The 18,615-nt window shown below is 40.4% G+C and overlaps 1 protein-coding gene across 6 annotated transcripts in view; it reads right to left on the reverse strand.

Annotated features, from left to right (window-relative positions):
• Window positions 1-18,615, reverse strand: part of LOC309705098 (voltage-dependent T-type calcium channel subunit alpha-1I-like) — a 218,399-nt gene that overhangs the window by 55,355 nt on the left and 144,429 nt on the right. For all 6 annotated transcript variants that reach the window (XM_082530674.1, XM_082530673.1, XM_082530675.1 and 3 more), the window contains exons 7-11: window positions 9,606-9,954; window positions 9,127-9,219; window positions 4,441-4,765; window positions 3,779-4,167; window positions 151-302 (exon numbers count right to left, since the gene is read on the reverse strand). In XM_082530674.1, coding sequence (XP_082386800.1) covers window positions 151-302; window positions 3,779-4,167; window positions 4,441-4,765; window positions 9,127-9,219; window positions 9,606-9,954 — 1,308 coding nt within the window. The remainder of the gene's footprint in view (window positions 1-150; window positions 303-3,778; window positions 4,168-4,440; window positions 4,766-9,126; window positions 9,220-9,605; window positions 9,955-18,615) is intronic.

The following is an 18,615-nucleotide window of genomic DNA, read 5'->3' on the forward strand; positions in this document are numbered from 1 at the left end:
ATTAGATAAGAGGCTAAGTTAGTCTTTAAAAAACAACATTCAATATTACACACATGAAGATAGAAAATTCTCATTCTGTAAGCACACATAATCCATACTAGGGTGATAAGGAACATACAGTATTCTCAATCAGCCACTCATATCACACACCTGATGATGACGATGATGCCATCAAAGATGTTATACGGATTCCTCAAGTATTCAAAGAAGCCAAAGGCAGTGAGCTTCAGGATCATCTCCAGCGTGAACATGCTGGTGAAGACGATGTTACAGATCTCCAGGACATTGGTCAGCTCCTCAGGCTTGGTGGAAACATCAAAACAAAATCAGAAGAGTGAGGATACAGACCGGTACCTCTTTTGTTGCACCATAAACCTCAAAATAGCTGGACCCAATATTGGAGTCACTGATTTCTCATGCTATTTGAGAGCTATTACAAAAAATGTACCATTAATTTCTTACCCTAAATTTCAACTGTGGAATACTACACGATGTGCACAAGCACCAGTGCCATGTCAGTGGAAAAAAGGTCAGAGTGACAAAACCAATGATGAGAAGGGAAGCGGTTACAGGAGCTCAAGCACTGCAAGTATTTGAAGTTAAAAACAGAGCAGTGCCAAATACACACAAAGAGATAAAAACAGTTAATATTAAACCAGTGCTTTTCAATCACAGCTGCTGTAACAATAGATACGGGAGCCGCTGCCAAACAAAACAACTGCGCTCGTATTACTTTTCTCTGCTTGCGCTGAAAAAGCTGCCAGTCAAACTGTCAGTCACTTGAAGACAGAATTTACCCTTACCTGGCACATAAAATTAACACATACATCTTATCTGAGAGAGGCAACAGTCTGAGATCAAGAGAAGAGGCTGAAAAGTGGGAAAACAAACAGTTTCCTGGCACAGCTGTTTATGTGAAATTGTAAAGGAAAACTCACATCAGGGGGAAAATAAACAGGAAATGAGAAAAGGGATGGAGAGTGTGCATTGCCTGTGTAGCACATGGTGTCAAACACTGGCTGAATAGGAAAGCCTGTTATCTGGAATTGCCAAAGCGACTCATACATATATGAACACGCCACACATATAGCACCCCCCCCCCCCCCCCCCCGCACACCAGTCAATTCCGAGTTTATTTCCATTTCTATGCGCAGACTGGCTTTATGCAAGTGCGCTTTGTGTGCGAGTGGATGTGAGTTATGCGCGATATGGATCAGATGCTTTCTCCGATACCCCCTGTGAATTTTAGTTTCAAAAGCCAGTGGAGAAATAGCCAGCTCGCCCTGCCAAAGTTAGCAAACCATGTCAGGGAAACACACACTCTCACAGCCCTCCCCTCCCCTAATCCGCTTTGTCTCCCAGTCTATCTCTACAACACCCCTAGTTCTCCACGCCTTTTTCTTTCCCTTTTCTGAGTCTCATTATCAGGCAGACACATCTCTTCCCAATCAATATCCTCCTGTCGATCAGAGGGTGAATGAGGGAGAGAGAGAGGGAGAAGGAAAACCAAAAAAAAATAAAAAAAAATGGAAGGACTGTTTGAAACTAGATGATGGCATGACAGCTGAGGAGGGGAGATAGATTTGTCGTCAGAGATGAAGAAGAAAGAGCAAGAAAGACCTGCAAAACAGATTTGCTAGTTTCATAGCTTGAAGGTGGCTGTTATGAATTTAAAATTTGAAAAACATGTAAAAAAAAAAAAAGGCTGCAGATCAGCAATAGTATGATATGGATAAATGAACATAGATGGAAACACCCGCCAAAAACAAGTTGGATCGCTTAGCAGCTGCTCTAACCTTGACCTACGCCCATAACTCCCTTACGAGTCTTAAGTGCAAACACAGGATATAAGATTTATTGCTATTGACAGAACCATCACGGCCCTTGACACCACAGTTTAACTCAAACAAAATACCATCATCACTCCCTCCCTGTTGCTTTCTCCTCCTCCTTCCTTCTCCCCCTTCTTCTTGCCCCATTACCTTTCATTCCCTAGCAACGTTTCTCCTCATATTCTCATACCTTTGATCTTCCATGTTACTTTTTTGCCTGTTCCTGCCCTGCATATGTCCCCTGAAAATCCATCCCATGAGACAAGTGTCCTCTCTTGTTACTCGCCTGAAATGTGCCCTCAGTCAGCATGACTGTTTCATGAATATGAATGAATGAGCTACGCCCTCAAGTGTGACTGCGCATGTGTGGCTTCTTTTGAAAACTAATGAATTAGTAAAAATTATTAGTCAAACTTAAATATTTGAACACATAAATCGTCCGCTGTCACATGTGACACCTATCCAGAAGGATTTATTTGAAATCAGACTGTAAATACAGACCTTTTCCCTAAGCCCCTGTGGTGCTGTGGTACAGCAGCTGTGTGGTTAGTCATGTTTTGGGCTTCAGAGTTCTTGTTTAAGAAGAAAACACTGAAGTTAAGACTTCTGCACCGCAAAGCCAGCGCACACACCTGTGTAAGTGCTCCTGTCAGTCTTGCAGAGGGAGAAAGACTCAAAAGACAAGGCAAACGAGGCGTCTGCGAGTGTGTGCATGCAAACGCGTGTGGGTCCCTGCATACGCTTTGAAGTGCGCGCACTCACACGCGCGCACAGAATTGCACGGGGAATAGAGCTGAAAACTGCTGTGTAACCGGCATAAGCCTCACGCTTCCTCTCTCGCTTGTCTCCTCCTCTTCTTTTCCCCCGCACAACCCTCGTTTATTTTTAGAGTCTTTAGAGATGAGGGAGAGAAAGAGAGAGAGAGAGAGAGAGAGCGCAACTACCCTGTACGCTGTCAAAGAGTGCGTGGGCGGATGAGAGAGGGAGAAGCGGGGAGACGGAGGATGAAACTGAGGGAGGTAAAAAAGAGTAGGTGAGTAGATGAGACGCTCGGGGTAAGGCGGGAAGGATGGAAGGAAGGGAGACAGCGAGGAACAAAGGAACAAGTGGGGGAAAGTGCAAAGGAAAGGTGCACAGAGGGATTTGTGGGGAGAACAGGGGGAAGGTGAGGTGGAAGTAAAATTAGCAAGGGAGGGAGCATGAAAGACAGACAGAAAACAGAATGGGAGAGAGAATGGAGAAAAAAGAAAAAAGCTGTCTTATGTAACAGCTTGTGAGTCCATGTGTTTCTGTTGGTGCATGCGCAAGAATATAAAAAGATATTTTGTTTATGCGCCTGCACACGGTTTGCAAAAAAAAAAAAAGGATCTGCATTGTGTGTTTGCGTGTGCAACTATTTGTGTTCACGTGTGCGTGCGTATTCTTGGCAGGCTGCTCTCACTCTCGCTTTCAGACACCTGCCTTGTCTGCCTCTGAGGAGGCTTGGCCCATGTTAAAAGCCAGCTCGGTTATGTCTACTGCTAGGCTAAATGTTTACACCTCGATCATGGAACTGTTAGGCACTGATGCTCCTCCAATCCCGCACTCGTCGCCCTGAATGTCATCTGCCGTAACGCTGTTTCCTTCTGCTGATTTGCTGGGGCGGGAGAAATGATTACGGTAACACACTGTATTGATACTGTCACTCTCAAACACTCCAAAACAATCACTCTCTTTGGTGGCTCATGGCTTTTGGAATCGGTTCAGACATAAGTAATGGCGAGGTTCATAATAAAAAGAGAGTCCTTAAAACAGAAGATGGGTCAAAAACTAAAACAAACAAACAAACAAAAACCTCTCACCACTCAGTGTGGATTTTTTCATGACCTGATGTGAAAGGTGGAAGTGCTGCATGAACTTGAGTGAGGTGAAGATGAAGGAGGTCTCTTAATCGAAGCTGATCTTACCTGGTTGTGATGCTCGATGCCCATACTGATGGTGTTAATGAGAATAGCAATCATAATGCCCCTGCTGAAGTACTTGCTCTCCACAATGCCCCAAAGTTTCCTCCTCATACCATTCCAGAGGTCCTTACAATGTCCAAAGCACGTCCTTTTCCGCTTCCTCTCTCCATCTCCCCTCTCCTCCAAGTGGTTCTCCTCTTTGCTCGTCTCCTTAACCGCATCCTCTTCATTTTCCTCGCCATTGGCGGAATCTCCCACAGCCCTCACTCCCTCCTTCAACGATAACGCACATATAGGGCAGTCCTCGGGATTTTGAGGGACAGACAGACTGATGGAATTGGCTAGTGGCTGAGAGTCATGGTCTTGCTTGTTTTGGTGGGGGCAGTGGAACGCTACAGAAACAGAGTGACAGGGGAAAAAAAAGATGTGGATACAGTCTCAAATACAGAACTTTTTTGTGTTTTTTTAACCAAGTATACAAAAGAAGTTCAGGAGATTTATTATCTAAGAAATGCACGATCCAATCGGGCCATCATCATGTTTTGAAAAACCTAAAATTCAGCTCTTGCTCTTATGTAATTGTACATCTTATCTGAAATAGAACTGCCAAATGTTACATAAATAAGAATATTCTCATTGTTATTTTCTGAAACCCTCCTACTCACATCTCGGATGCCTCAAATGATGCCGTTCTCCGTTCACATTGCCTCCACCCCGCCTGTTACCCCTGCCTCCACCAGCCGGCGGGGGCTTGCCCCTCAGCGTGTAATAGAGAGCTGCCGATCTCCTCTTAGCCTTGCGGAGGACATGGCAGACCAGCTGGAAGATCTCTTCGTAGCAGTCTCCAGGCTCGGCCATGCTGGCCAAGGTGGAGGAGGACAGGCACTGCGCCCTTTGCTCCTGCATCAGCTGGTGCTCCCGCTGTTTGGTTTCTGAGAACTGGGTGGCGATAACCACTAGGCACAGGTTGATCATGAAGAATGAACCGATCTGGAGACGCAGAGGCAAAAAAGTTGACCCCGTGAGATTAAACCCAGTGCGACGGAAGACAAACTCCTGCAGGCATGTCAAAGTTTATTGTTTTGTTGTAAAAGCTCATAAATCAATGTTTGACAAAATTAACTAAAACAAAAACGCACAGATACGCCGCCTTATTTGAATAATCAGCCCATGGCTAAAGCAGATGTTGCTCATTTAGGAAACATGAAAAATGTGAAGAATTGTGGTCTTTCTTCAGTGGTAAATACACACTTGCCTATTCTAATACTGTGCTCTGTTCCTCCTTTAGAAATGGTAGCGCACATGCTAAAGGTCTCTGAAGGCTGGCTTCCCACCAAACCGAGACTGATTGGAGCAGACAGACAGAGCCAACACATGCCCAAAGCACAGTTCAGCGTCTGGCAATCTCTCTTTCTCTCCTTCTCTTTTTATTCTCTGACTCGACTTAATGCTCCCTCCCCTCCGTGCACTCAACATTAATTTTTACTTTTCTCACGCCTTTGCTTGACAAGCATTCCCTAACCACTCTCTCTCACTGCTTTCTTTCTTTACACTGTTTTTCACAAAATAAGTTTGATTTTCTTATCATGAGTTAAAGTAAGGTTTGGCAGCAGAGAGGTGATGAGGTTACCCGTGAACAGTACATGCTGACTGACCCTTTTAGTGGCAGTAATGGGAATCACTATGGGACTGCTGAAACTGCCTTTATTGGTGTGCTCTGAGCAGGTTACAGACCAATGAATAGATCAATACTGGATAATGGTGAACAACTAAAAAAAGAACAGACTGCAGGATGGATAGAGCAGCTTTTACCAGTGTTTCAGTTTTGTGCATCAAAAATCTGAAGTTGTATCTCTCTGCTTCAGTGATATAAATACATGTTGAGTACATACATAGGCATACTGCACATACATATCTATAAAACTATGCATTTTGAGATGTGATGCTTAATAAATCATTCACAGATATAAAATCCAAACCTAGTGACATTCCACTTTTAGACTTTCATCCAAAGTGATCAAAGATGCAAAGGAAAGGTGAAGGAGAGAGCGAGGAAGCCGGAGGGAATGAAATAAAGCGGCTGCAGAGATATTTACAAAGAGAAAAAGAGAGAGGAAACATAGATGGGAGGTGTGTGAGAGGAGGAGAGATACCCATCTGTGGCCTGTGGGTCAAAGCAGGTCTGCAGGTGTGTGGGGCTTTGATTTCCCTCCAGGTTTGCATCTGCGTGTGTGTGTCTATTCTGTGATTCTGATCAGTAGACAGCTTTACGCATAATGAGCGAGGGCAGCCCAATATCACGCATTCAGACCATCACTGCATTATGCATGCATGCAAGCTCACACACACACACACATACACACTCAAACACATACATATTCACATAGACAAAAGCATGTGTGATCACACACACGTCACCACTTAGATGGGCTTAGCTTATAACAGATTGCATATACAGCTGTAGGCAGAAGTTTGCACACACTCATCCTGGGCATGAATGTCATGATAATTTGGATCTTTTAATGATTTCTTTGAATGATTTCTGCTCTTTTTTGCAGAATGGAAGAACTTTAAAAAACTAGAATTGGGTGCACAAGTTTGAATTTATTTTAGATTTTTTCTAATACACATGGGGTCCTCGACACCTCGACTTCATGCTTTTGGTAGTAATCAAGAAGAGTCTGGCATAGTTAAGGTTGGATATTAGACCACTCTTCTTGGCAGGATTGAAAGAGTTCATTTGAACTGGTTGGTTTACTGGTATTAATCAATCTTGGACAAATTTTCATTACTGTTGAGGTTGGAGCTTTGGAAAGAACATTTCAGAAGCTCTTTTGTTTGCCTTCCTTATCCATCTGTTTTACTGCATCTATGTGATCATTCTCCTGTTGGAACATCCTGTGTGTACACACCTGGGTACAAATTGTAATTGTGTAGCTGTGGATTTAAGGTTAAGTTAAAAAGATTGAAGGTAATCCACTGATCCAATTTGTACAATGTATCAGTACCACTGACAGCTAAACATGATGTTACCACCACCATGCTAGTTGGTTGGTACGGTCTTCTTAGGTTTGAATACTTCACCATACTTCTCCAAAATTGTCAGTGTGGCTAAATTGCTCAATCTTTGCCTCATGTTATCATAAAACTTTTCTCTAGAAGGAATTTGTCTTATCTATGTGGGTAGCTGAAATGTCAGTCAAGCTAGAACATGTTGATTTTGGAGCAGGGCCTTTGTTCTTGGTCAGCACCCTCTCAGTCCATGATTATGTAAAGGTTCCTTAAATGTTGACAGTAATGCTGGTGTTCTAGCAGTTTCTAGTTCATGGCAGGTTTGAGCCTTGGTGGGTTGGTCCTGAACATCTTAATATATTTTGTCTCATCAGAGGGTGACAGGTTTGGTCTTATTCCAGACTTTGTGAAAGTGGTGACACATTTGAATAACTTGTACTTATTGAAACATGTTAAAACTGATGATCTTGGACTCTGTTGTTGTTTGGAAATGTATGTAACTACAACTGTATGCGCTCCTATGCTGGATTCATCACATATATATTGGTAAGACTTTTTTCATATACACACAGGTAACTGCCTAATAAATGCCCTCTTGGGAGTGATTAGCTCTTATACACTTACTCCCCCTCAGTTCACTCTGATATAGCTACTTTGGGTTCCACACTTGACAGTATATCAAGTTTCAAACAGACAAAGATGAGACTGTGTGATTGACACTGTGGAGGTTAAACTTCTTTTTGTCTCTCAGTTTTGTACCCCAAACCACACACTTACATGACTGATTAACAGACTTTAAAGCGCGGGGTGCTACAACGTCATAATGACACAACAGACGGAGAGATGGGGTGGATGAGGGAGTGAGAGTTTGATGAGTAAAAGGCAGTAAATGGAAGGACTACAAAGGAAAAGAATGAAAGCATTCAAGGTGACCCTGACTGTGTGTAGAGCACAATAAGGGCCCATGGAAGTGTGTGGCTGAAAACTTCTCATGGTGTCAGCAATGCTTCCACGGCATCACTTAAAAACGTTGGGTGGCTGCCAAACAGAATGGAGCTTTGCAAGGAAGCTCAAAAGGAGCAACACATTTGCGTCAGTTAGTTACACCAAAACTATTTGGGCATTTGCACCACAAAGGGAGCAGTCTGTCTAGAGCAGTTAGACGATATCTCTTAATCTCTGTAGCTCTTATACTGAACCCGAAAACAAAGGAGCTTGTTTTGTTTGGTCAGTTCTTAGTGCCAGATTGCAGCAGTTTGGGCATGAACTCTGACTGCAAATCAGTGCGATGATGTAATCATCTGTTGGCCCTTAATGTAATTGGAACAAGAGGGGTACGTGATATGAGACTCTAGACAGTGGGTTAGTACAAACCAGGAAAAAGTGATTATGCTGTAATGTGACACCACATCCATATCTCGCAAAAAGGTGATTCTTGCACTGACAATGCTAGCCTGAGGTCTCATCTGCCACAGTGGATGGACTTTAGTCAGCAATCACATCAGCAATAACAAAGAATTGGACGCAGGATTAAAATTCATATACCCCCAAAACATTTCCCTTCCCTCTGATTATACATCTTTTTACATGTACAGCAAGTGTTATAAGATCTTTCTCATAGTAACATTTTTTAACAATTGAAACTGCTCTTCTACTCACGCCTGGAACTCAAAGTGCATACTATACGCATCAATAACCCATTCACAAACATCTGACTACATCAGGTTTAACTCAGGTTTCAGCATCTTGCCCAAAGAAACAGGTCAGAAGAGCCAGGGATTGAACCATCAACCTTCCACTTAGCAGAAGACTTCCATTACTTTTAGAAAGTATCAGCACTACAAAGTTTCTCATCTCCTTTCTTCTGCCATGTTATCTTCCTGATCTTATTTTGTCTTTCTTTTACTGTTCACCTGCTGATGGGAAAGTGTAAAATCTGTGACTTCTGTGGCACTGTCTATTGTACTGACACAGTGGGAATGAACAGAGTTTACAGGCAGTCAAAAGCATGTGAATGCAGCACAAACAATCCAACCCTCATTGTGTTGCTGACACTGTATTTCCCATATAACTTTTGCACAGAGCATGCACATGATAACTTTTCCCTTTCGGCACTTGATTTTTTGTGTGTTTTTCAGCAGTCCATCAACTTGTACTTGTTTTTTTCTACTTCTCACTCAAAAACAGTTCAATTAATCACTCAGAGGGTGTTTACTGACATATAAATGTATCAATATACTCACACTAGGAGGCAATAGTTTGTGTTTTTCTATAGTTTATCCAAACGTTTATAATAATTAAACATGTGATACACTGGAATGTTAGTAGAAAGTACTTACAATGATGAGTAAGATGAAGTAGATGAAGTTGTAGAAGGAGTGGGCATCCATAACATAATACATTATCTCAACCCAGCCCTCTAGAGTGATCACCTAGGAGGAAAGATTTGACTCAAAGTTAACATTTGCAATTTGTGCTCCAGGGTTTGCTTAGCATTATATAATTTTTTTAAAAGACTTACTTTGCCACATATTTATCTACTAGTGAAGGACAGTTTTTTATCACCTTGAAACTCCTCTACATAAATAAATACATATATAAAACCAGCGATTTTTTATTTAAAAAATAACATGGAGTTAAGAAAAATAAGTAATAGGAAAACTAAGGAAAATAGACAAGTAAATGCAAAAAAAGAATGCAGATATCTAATTAAAAACAAATAAATGAACAAAAGAACACTGAATCATCAGCACCAAATAACCACATTCCAAAAAGAAGGTTATTATTACTACTCATTACCCTTAGCACGCAAACCTACCTGGAAAATTACAATCCAGGCGTAGACAATGTTGTCAAAGTTGATGGCACCTTTGTGGGGGTTAGTACTCCCAGTGTGGCACCGAGTGTAATATTGGTTCCAGTTTATGCATAGCCCTATTGCTTCACCAGCACCACTACTGTTAGCCAGAGGCTCAGGACTCAGGCCCAGCGCCTGTCTGTGGAGAGCGTCCTCCTTATCCAGGCAGCATATGCGTCCTCCTTCGCGTCTCGCTGGCACGTCAGTACATGACATTATGCCATTATCGGAAGCCAGGGAGCAGATGAAGGGTCGTTCATCATCTTCCTCTGGCCGGTAGTATGGCGCAGGCAGGGTCATACCTGATGGGCTGGAGAAAGAACAAATAATAACGAAGGTAAGATGTTCATGGTATTTTATCCCAATACATAAAATTGTACATGAACTTAAATGAAGTATTTTACTTACTTCATTTAAGGAGCACTGTACCAAGAGGTGGGCGGGGGGGGGGGGGGGGGGGGGGGGGTATGAGTGATGACTTAAGGCAAGCATGCTATCACAGGAAATACTCCCTTGCTTTCCTTCTCTCTACTGCACACAGTCACAAATATATACACACATGGCTGTGTCTTTTGACTAATTTCTTTCCAGTTCAGACAAAAAAAGCTTACAACCTTGGATGATTGGATTAATAAGAGCTTTAGGTGATATGTACAGTATATCTATAGAGGCCACACCTGGCAGACACCTAGCAGACAGTGCTTGAAGCTGCTGCAGTAGACCAAAGCTGTGCTGACAGGTGTGGTAGGGAGGGTTAGAACATGTGTTGCCAGGATATTACCAAAAGAAATGATGTTAGGAATTACATAATATCCTTTTTTTGTGCATAATTTTGGAGAAGTGTGCGAAAAATTGTCCTTTCACCTTTAGTTTTCCAGCAGAAGTGGTTATTAACTGTTTGTTAGCTGCTACTGGATTTCACTGGCATGAATACAGAAACCAGATAATGACAATTAACTTTGTTTGCTTTTTATTTATTGGGTTTGCAGTTTGAGTAGTTACTAAATCCTTACAGCAGTATCTGTGTTTTCTGTTTTTATTGCGATTTCTCCTGTTTGGTGGAGTAGGGGTGGCTGATGTAGCTAAAATAAGGATACAAAAGATGATTCACAGTATTAGCATATGTTTTTCACCCAACAAACTCAAGACAAAGCATGATACACAAATAGTTTTAAAATGATATAATAGTTTATATAAGGCGAGCATCCTTGCTTTATTTTACAAAAATAAGATGACAAAGCTGTTTTTCTCCATAACAGGAAACAGTGATAATCTTCAATTCAGTTCTGCTGTTGTTTGAGAAATCATGGAGGATGCACTTTAACAATTCTCTGCTGAACTATCAACACAAACATTTTGAGGACTAAACATTTTATATATTTGAAGACTTGTGATTCAAAAGCCTGTAAACATCAGAAATGAGAGGACGATATATATATAAAAAGATCTCAGTGCATTTTGCTTCATGCCCTGCAAAATTAGACAAAGCACCTTTTCCAAGACATTGTTTTTGCCACTTGCCTTTTCACTACAGTATGTCTATCAATCACAGCACTACCAATCAGAAGGTACAAATCACATCATGAGATAATTAAACAGGCGAAGTGCCATTTATCAGTTTTGGAGACTGTGATCATAATATTTGCCACCTTCAGGTGCTATTTTGCATCTTTACTTACTTGAAATGACACCAGTACACTCATTTTGAAGCTATTTAATTTTGGTTCCACATTTTTATTCTTTTTTATTGACACAGCATATCATGTTATATCCATCCTACATTTGTCTTTATTTATTTTGAGCACAGTGTAGTTACAAAAGTATGAATTTACTTAAACCTTACATACTGTTTGGATCTAATTTGACATATTTTGGCATGTGACAGCAGTAAAAATTCTGTTAGCCTGAACTTAAAATACTTTTGTACAGGTGCTCAAAATTTCTGAACAGTAAGGTTGTTCCAGGTGGTTTTAGGAAATCTTAAAACTGTACAAGCCATGATGATGTGTATAATTGATGGGACAGTGGTGACACAGTGCAAGGGGGAAATTGACACTGTCACGAGAAGTGTCTGTGTTATCGCCACATTCACTCAGGTTCCCACAGAGACAGGCGCCTGGTGGTCTCTGAACGATCCTGATGGTATCTTGAAACAGCGAAACAGCAAATCTCCTTTCACATACTATATGACAATGGCACCGCTGCTCTCTGAAACCCATTATATCCTACAGTTTAAACTGCATCGTTTGCTGCTGCGTAGCAAATAGCAACACAAGTAGAGCCATCCCCATCTGGGGAGCACTCACATGTGCAGCGACCGTGGCACGCTGAGACATATATTCTCACAACCAACAGAAATGAACAACAAGAGAGAAATGTACACATAAATATAGTAAGGAAAAAGACCATGAACAGGTGCAAAGATGTCACACTACATCTGCAGCGCAGCAGTCAGTGGTATATAAATTTCAAGGCCATTCACTTAACTTAGTGGTCAGCTGCCTTTTATGTGAATGAGCCACATCGAGGCGACTATATGAGAGATCACAGGTTCTGCACGTAATGCGAACTAACATTCATTCATAAGCTCACACTCTAATCTTGGCCAAGGACACTTTTACATGCAAACAATATTTTATGTCTTTAATGGTTATACATGGTTATTTAAAACAAATAAAAAATTTTTTTCCTTTTTTGATATTTTCATTAAATCTAGGCTTCATATCATGGGTGAAACAGGATATTACCATTGTGTGAATAGTAGAGTTTTATTCCTGCTTTCTGAAGCATTAAGTATTAAGCATTCATTGATTATGCACCATATGTGCTTCCAATGCAGACCTGCAGTTCAAAATTTGGTATAGACAGTTTTTATGAAGGAGTTTCTGGAACTTGTTCAAAATTAACCTGGCTTGACTGTTATATAATAATGAAACTCCATGTTTGAAGTTAAGACAGTTGATTCAGTGACTAATTTACTGAACCTGAACATGGGAGCTTTGAAAAAAGGGTTATTTAAAACAAAACATGCCAAAACAACCCTTTTTAATTTGTCAATATTCATTTTGTTTTCATAAAAAACAGAAATAACATAATTTCAGTAATATTCTCCTGCCACTACACTTTTATGGTGACAGCACAAAACTCAGTTTGTTTGCAGATATTACAGAAAGTTGTACAAATATCATTAAAAAAAAGAAACCTGAGTTTTCCTTTATTTTATACTGAAATAAGATAGCATTAACCTTATTCCACGGCTCTCTGGATAAATAATTGGTCTGGTCTTGACAAAGCAAAAATAACAAGTGAGGTTTGCTATTTGAAGCAGAGACAGCTCTGCACTGTTGCCCTGACTACCTTGCTAAAAACAGGGACCTCATTTAACCAGGGCAGTGATAGGTGGAGATAATCATGCATCACTTTCTCAGATGCTCAGATGTTTTTAGAAATAGGATTTTAATGAGTGCAAAGAAGTCATGGAAGGGGAGCTCTGAAACGAATGTGTCCACTTACTGTTTGTTGTATGAATAGTATGAATTGTTGTCACCTTGTGTGTGTGTGTCATCATGGCAAAATGTGGTACTGAAGGCACCTATTGAAGCAGGAGCTGCCTAAAAAAAGCAGTACTTTGGTGGGTGTTTATATCTGCTTGTCTGTCTGTTTGCCAACATGACAGAATCACAACTATGCAGCCATCAAACTTTGCATATGTAGGAGTTAAAAAAGGGTTTTGGCAACAATGTAGTAATGATTACTTAGTACTTGTTGGCTGAAATGTCATCACGTTGACAGGCATTGCAGCTTATGTAATCCTATCTCTGTTTTTATCTAGAGAGCAGGATCGCTGCTCTTTCATTTTGTATTGATTAAGATTGCTTTTGGATGTCCTGATAGAACCAGCTGTATAATTAGTAGTCCGAGACAGAGGCAACAAAGAAGACAATTAGACTGCGTGGCAAGTATCTGCTCATGCATGTACAATTATTACACATGTAAACTACATGCGCCATTACCCCCTGGAAAGCGACTCTAATGAGTAGGAGAGTGTTATCTTTGGTTTCTGTCAGACTTAATGGTATTATTTCAAAATTGTGACTCTTCGATTGTCACCATCTGAAGCACCTGATCATTTCCTAACGTGTTTATCATACTTGTTATGAAAAAGCATGCCAAATCTTCCCAAGTGGCTTAATTTAAATAAAATCTTGGCCGTCAATTCAGTTTTGCATGAATGTGGTTATTTTAAAAACAAGTGCCAAAAAAGAGGAAAAATAACTTGTTAATTTCAATCAAATGACTAAAAGCAGAAAACCAGGGAATGCACCTGAAAGAGAGCGGATAATCATCCAGTTTAAAATATAGGTAGGTTGAAAAAGCATTAACACACTCAGGTTTTGCAGTTGCATGTGTTTTGACTTGGCTGTGGAGTAATTGAGGGCAGGGTGTGGACGCTCATGCAAAGGTCTGGGTCTGAGAAGGATAAAAATAGTCCCTTTCCATCAGCAGATCAATTACTGAACAAACACATTCACTGCCTCCCGACCTATACCGTTTACTCGCTGCTCCGTCTATATGCGTCACTTCAGTTTCCCTTTTTGCTTCTCGCATTTTACTCTTCTAACAGGAAAAGGTTAGCTAAACACCAACTGCATGCAATGCAGTCACAGTTGTTTTCTCACATGCAACCAGAGCATGCTATATGCACTGAGTGAAACCTTGCCATACGACCTTTCATTGTCATTTTTCTGCCAGTAATTTATCTGCTTTATTTTAAAAGGAATACTACTGGCATTTCTATAAATTCACCGGGTGGTTAAACAATGTGGAAAACATTGGTTAATAATAAGGAAATATGGAAAATTCCTTCTTTTCAAAATCATGCTGTATTTTTCCTGATTTCTTTTCCATCTTCACAAGCTCTTTATGCTGTTTATTTCTTGTTTTTATGGTTTCTTTCTCAATTTTTTGTATTTTCCCTCTGCCCTTCCTATAATCCTTTCTTCTCCCTTTAACAATCCCCTATTTCCCAATCCTCTCTCATTTCTCTCATCCTGCTCTCTCCTCTTTAATTCTCTTGTCCTTGCCCTCTATCCTGCAGTCAATAGCAAGACAGATACTACTGACATATATGGCGGCCGAATATCTCCTTTTAACCCCACCACAAACCACACACACGTGCACACGGCACACGCGTGATCAATAGAAACAGTGGCCTTCCCACTGAGAGTCGCTTACAAACCATGCATTGATTGGGTGGCACAACAAAGTTTTAACTTATGCGCTGACACAGTGGCTTACAGTACCAGTAGAGTTAATACTCCACAACTGGGGGAAAGGGACTTACAACAGAGGACATAGAGGACAGAATGGAAAGAGTTTGTCAAAGTAATTCAAATAGGTGTGTTGCTAACTGGATAAATACTTGAAAGCAAGAAAAGGAAGAAAAAGACACAGAGCACTGTCAGAGTAGTGAGGCATGAATGAAGTGTGTTACCCCCTGCTGGTGACTTTGCACAGCGTGGCACATGAAAACCAAGCATCACACTGAGAACACACCTGCCAATGGAGCACAAGGTGGCGGGAAGGCTAAAGAGTAGCAGGAAAGAGTGGCAGTTTACAGAAACTGAATTAAGGGGCGATTGTGGCTCAAGAGTTGGGAGTTCGCCTTGTAATCAGAAGGTTGCCGGTTCGAGCCCCGGCTTGGACAGTCTCGGTCGTTGTGTCCTTGGGCAAGACACTTCACCCGTTGCCTACTGGTGGTGGTCAGAGGGCCCGGTGGCGCCAGTGTCCGGCAGCCTCGCCTCTATCAGTGCGCCCCAGGGTGGCTGTGGCTACAATGTAGCTTGCCATCACCAGTGTGTGAATGGGTGGATGACTGGATATGTAAAGCGCTTTGGGGTCCTTAGGGACTACTAAAGCGCTATATAAATACAGGCCATTTACCATTTAAGTGCAACTGTGAGATACTGTGGTCATAAACAAAGCCTAATCAGGTGAGGAGGTTTATACAACGTGCATGTGCAAAAAATTGTCTTGTCTCTCTGTGGCCATATGGCACAATATATCTACTGTAGTTTGGAATCTTGGGGGCAATGACATCGTTGTTATTAAAAACAGCAGAAGATAATGGAATTTAATCAAGAAGGTAAGCTGGCTGATACGGGCTGAAATTCAAACACGTGCCAAGATTGTATGAATAAAGCAAAACAAATCACAAAGAAATGTTGAAATCAAAAGAGAAAAGGAGCAAAACAGTAAACTGAATGCTGCACTTGACTGCCCACTTCATTATAACCTCTCAAAGAATTAATATCAGACCTTTATTTAGCATAATAGTCCTTAAGCGCTAACACACTAAGACCTTTCTAATTAAACACTCAAGCACTCTGATCAACCTGAATAATATGTTAATACACCACTCTAAAAAAATATGCAAAATAATAGTTTGGTTTAAAAATAAGCAACACTCTGACTGCTAAAAATCTGCTGTTGCATAATCAGCAAATGTGTGGGAGTCAAGTGTGTACTGGCAAGTACAGCCATGGTAAAAGAAAATACACCCTTTGCCAATTCCAAAGTATTACATATCAGGAAATAATGAAAAATGATCTAGTTCTTACCAGATCTTAAATTTAGGCAAATGCGACATGAGATGAACATTAACATACTTATTTAACAAAACTTAAGCCAAGTGTGAAAAATGATGTACAACCCATTATTAAAGCTTGTAGAACAACTTTGAGTAGCAATAGCGCCAAGTAATTTTTCTCTTTATGATTTTATCACTCTGTCACATTGTTGTGGAATATTTTCAGGCCCATTTTTCTTTACGATGTTTTGATTCATTGAAGTTTGACTGGTCCAGTGCAACAACTTGATTCTTTTCTCTTTCAGCCATTCTGTCAGAGGGTTGCTGCTATGCTCAGGATCACTGTCATTTAGCTTTAGCTGTCAGACAGATGGCCTCATATTTGACCCTAGAATACTTTACTTGCTTAATGTCATGAGGTGTCTGTATTGATATCATTTAATCAAACATGGTGCTGTGTGTATATGTTATGGCCAAACATCTCCACTTTAATCTTGTCTTATCAAACTTCTGTTTTTATAGAGTTCACAGTTGTTGATGATCAGTTAATCAAGTGAGACATGCCACTGGTAAATACTGTGCCATCATAACAAGAGACAATACAAAGAGACTCCATCTGGTATAAATGACTTATCCCTTTAAGACCTACCATTGAACCAAGTCCGCCAGAGCTTATATTTATATTTTTAGATGCTGTAGTACCATTTTTGAGATATTTTAAGTTGCTATACATCAATACAACCATTATATCCCAAATTATAATAATATGTATGCATTAAGTCCATAGTAACTACATAAATTGCAAAAAAGTGCAATAAACTATAAAAAATTGAAACATTTCTAGTTAGAGAAATTTTAGAGGCTTATCCCTCAAAACTGTAAATGCAAAAAAGTTGCACAAAATAGTTTCCAACCACAGGAAATTTATTTTGAGTGTCTTCATAGTTTTATTGTTAAGATACACCAATTTTTATGTACTGCAGGAAATGCAAATTTGCAAAAAAACAGCATGTGCATCAAAATAAACTATTTCCAAAAGTGTAATTTGAGTTCTAAGCATCCCAGAAACTATACAGAAAGGCATAAACTCAAACATTAATTTAAAAAACACCAGCATATCTTTGTAAATGCCCTTGTTCTGATATCAAACGTTTTTAAGGTAGACTGTTTTCTTGGGTTTGGTAAATGTTTAAATATGCAATTGTAACTCTCTGGTGCCACCTTAAAACCTGTAGTCTGTAATAGGACATGATGTCGTCGGTAAACAGGAAGTAAGTCTGTGAATTAAGGAGAAGGCATGTGCCGCATGGTGGCCTTAGCCAGATAAATCCAGTGGCATCCACATACATCCAATGCCTTTGGTATGTGGGTATGTATAGACTTGTTTTATATTTTATGTGCATGTATAGACCACTTTATTTCAAGTAAGTTCATTTTTCTGTAAGTTTAATGATAAAACCAATCTTATGCAGTTTACGCTAGCAATCGCTTATGGAGCTAGTTAAAGGGGAACGACAAACAAATTGGAGGCATTCATTATAGCAAGACTTGTTAAAATCATAATTTGATGTTTGTATTTGACTTAAAAAGGGAAGTAATTCATATGAACATTGCATGTTGACATATTAAAAAACTGGGTTAATATATTTTCATTGCTATATATGTACATGGTGAATAAGTACAGTGATTATGCCTTGTACTGTTTGTTACAGTTTCACCTTTCCCTGTGTCAATAAACCTGTGAACCGGGAATCGTGTCATCAGAGTCTTGATGTGGGGAAGGAGTTTAGCTGACTGCCCAACCATAGCAGAGGCAGTACAGCCCTATAGGAAAAAACTACATTTTCCGTGAAAGTGACGTCACTTCCGGTTTCGGGCAGGTACTGGTGGACATCAGATAGATCGTGCTGACGTTTATTCCAATGTAGGAAAGCTCGGCAAAGCGTCTTTTTTGGAATATTATGTTTTTGTTGCTGCAAATGCTTTTTTCGCAATTTTTGCAAAGCCATATGTGGAAGGAAACCATGACCTAGGACAAGCTGAATGGATAGGACGGAAGTACAACTCCTCCGGTTTCATATGCAAAAAAATTATTGTGCTAGTTCATGTGGTTGCAATTCTACTGGGCTTTAAAAATAATTATGCAAAACGGAGTGTGCCCGCTCCGACCGGCCATAAAGGGTTATATATTGTATACCTTAGAACACACACATCAGAAGTGTGTACCTAATACGCTGATGCCAGCATAAAAGAGGAAACCAAGAAAATGAAATCAAACACTGCTGATCACTGGTAAATGTCACTCACACAGCCATAGACACAGTGGGAGATGCTGTCATACAGGGTCATGAATATTGAGGCATGCAGCTGGGACCTAATCAC

This window comes from Aulonocara stuartgranti (genome assembly GCF_965226115.1).
Source record: "Aulonocara stuartgranti genome assembly, chromosome: 4".
NCBI classification, from domain to species: domain Eukaryota; kingdom Metazoa; phylum Chordata; class Actinopteri; order Cichliformes; family Cichlidae; genus Aulonocara; species Aulonocara stuartgranti.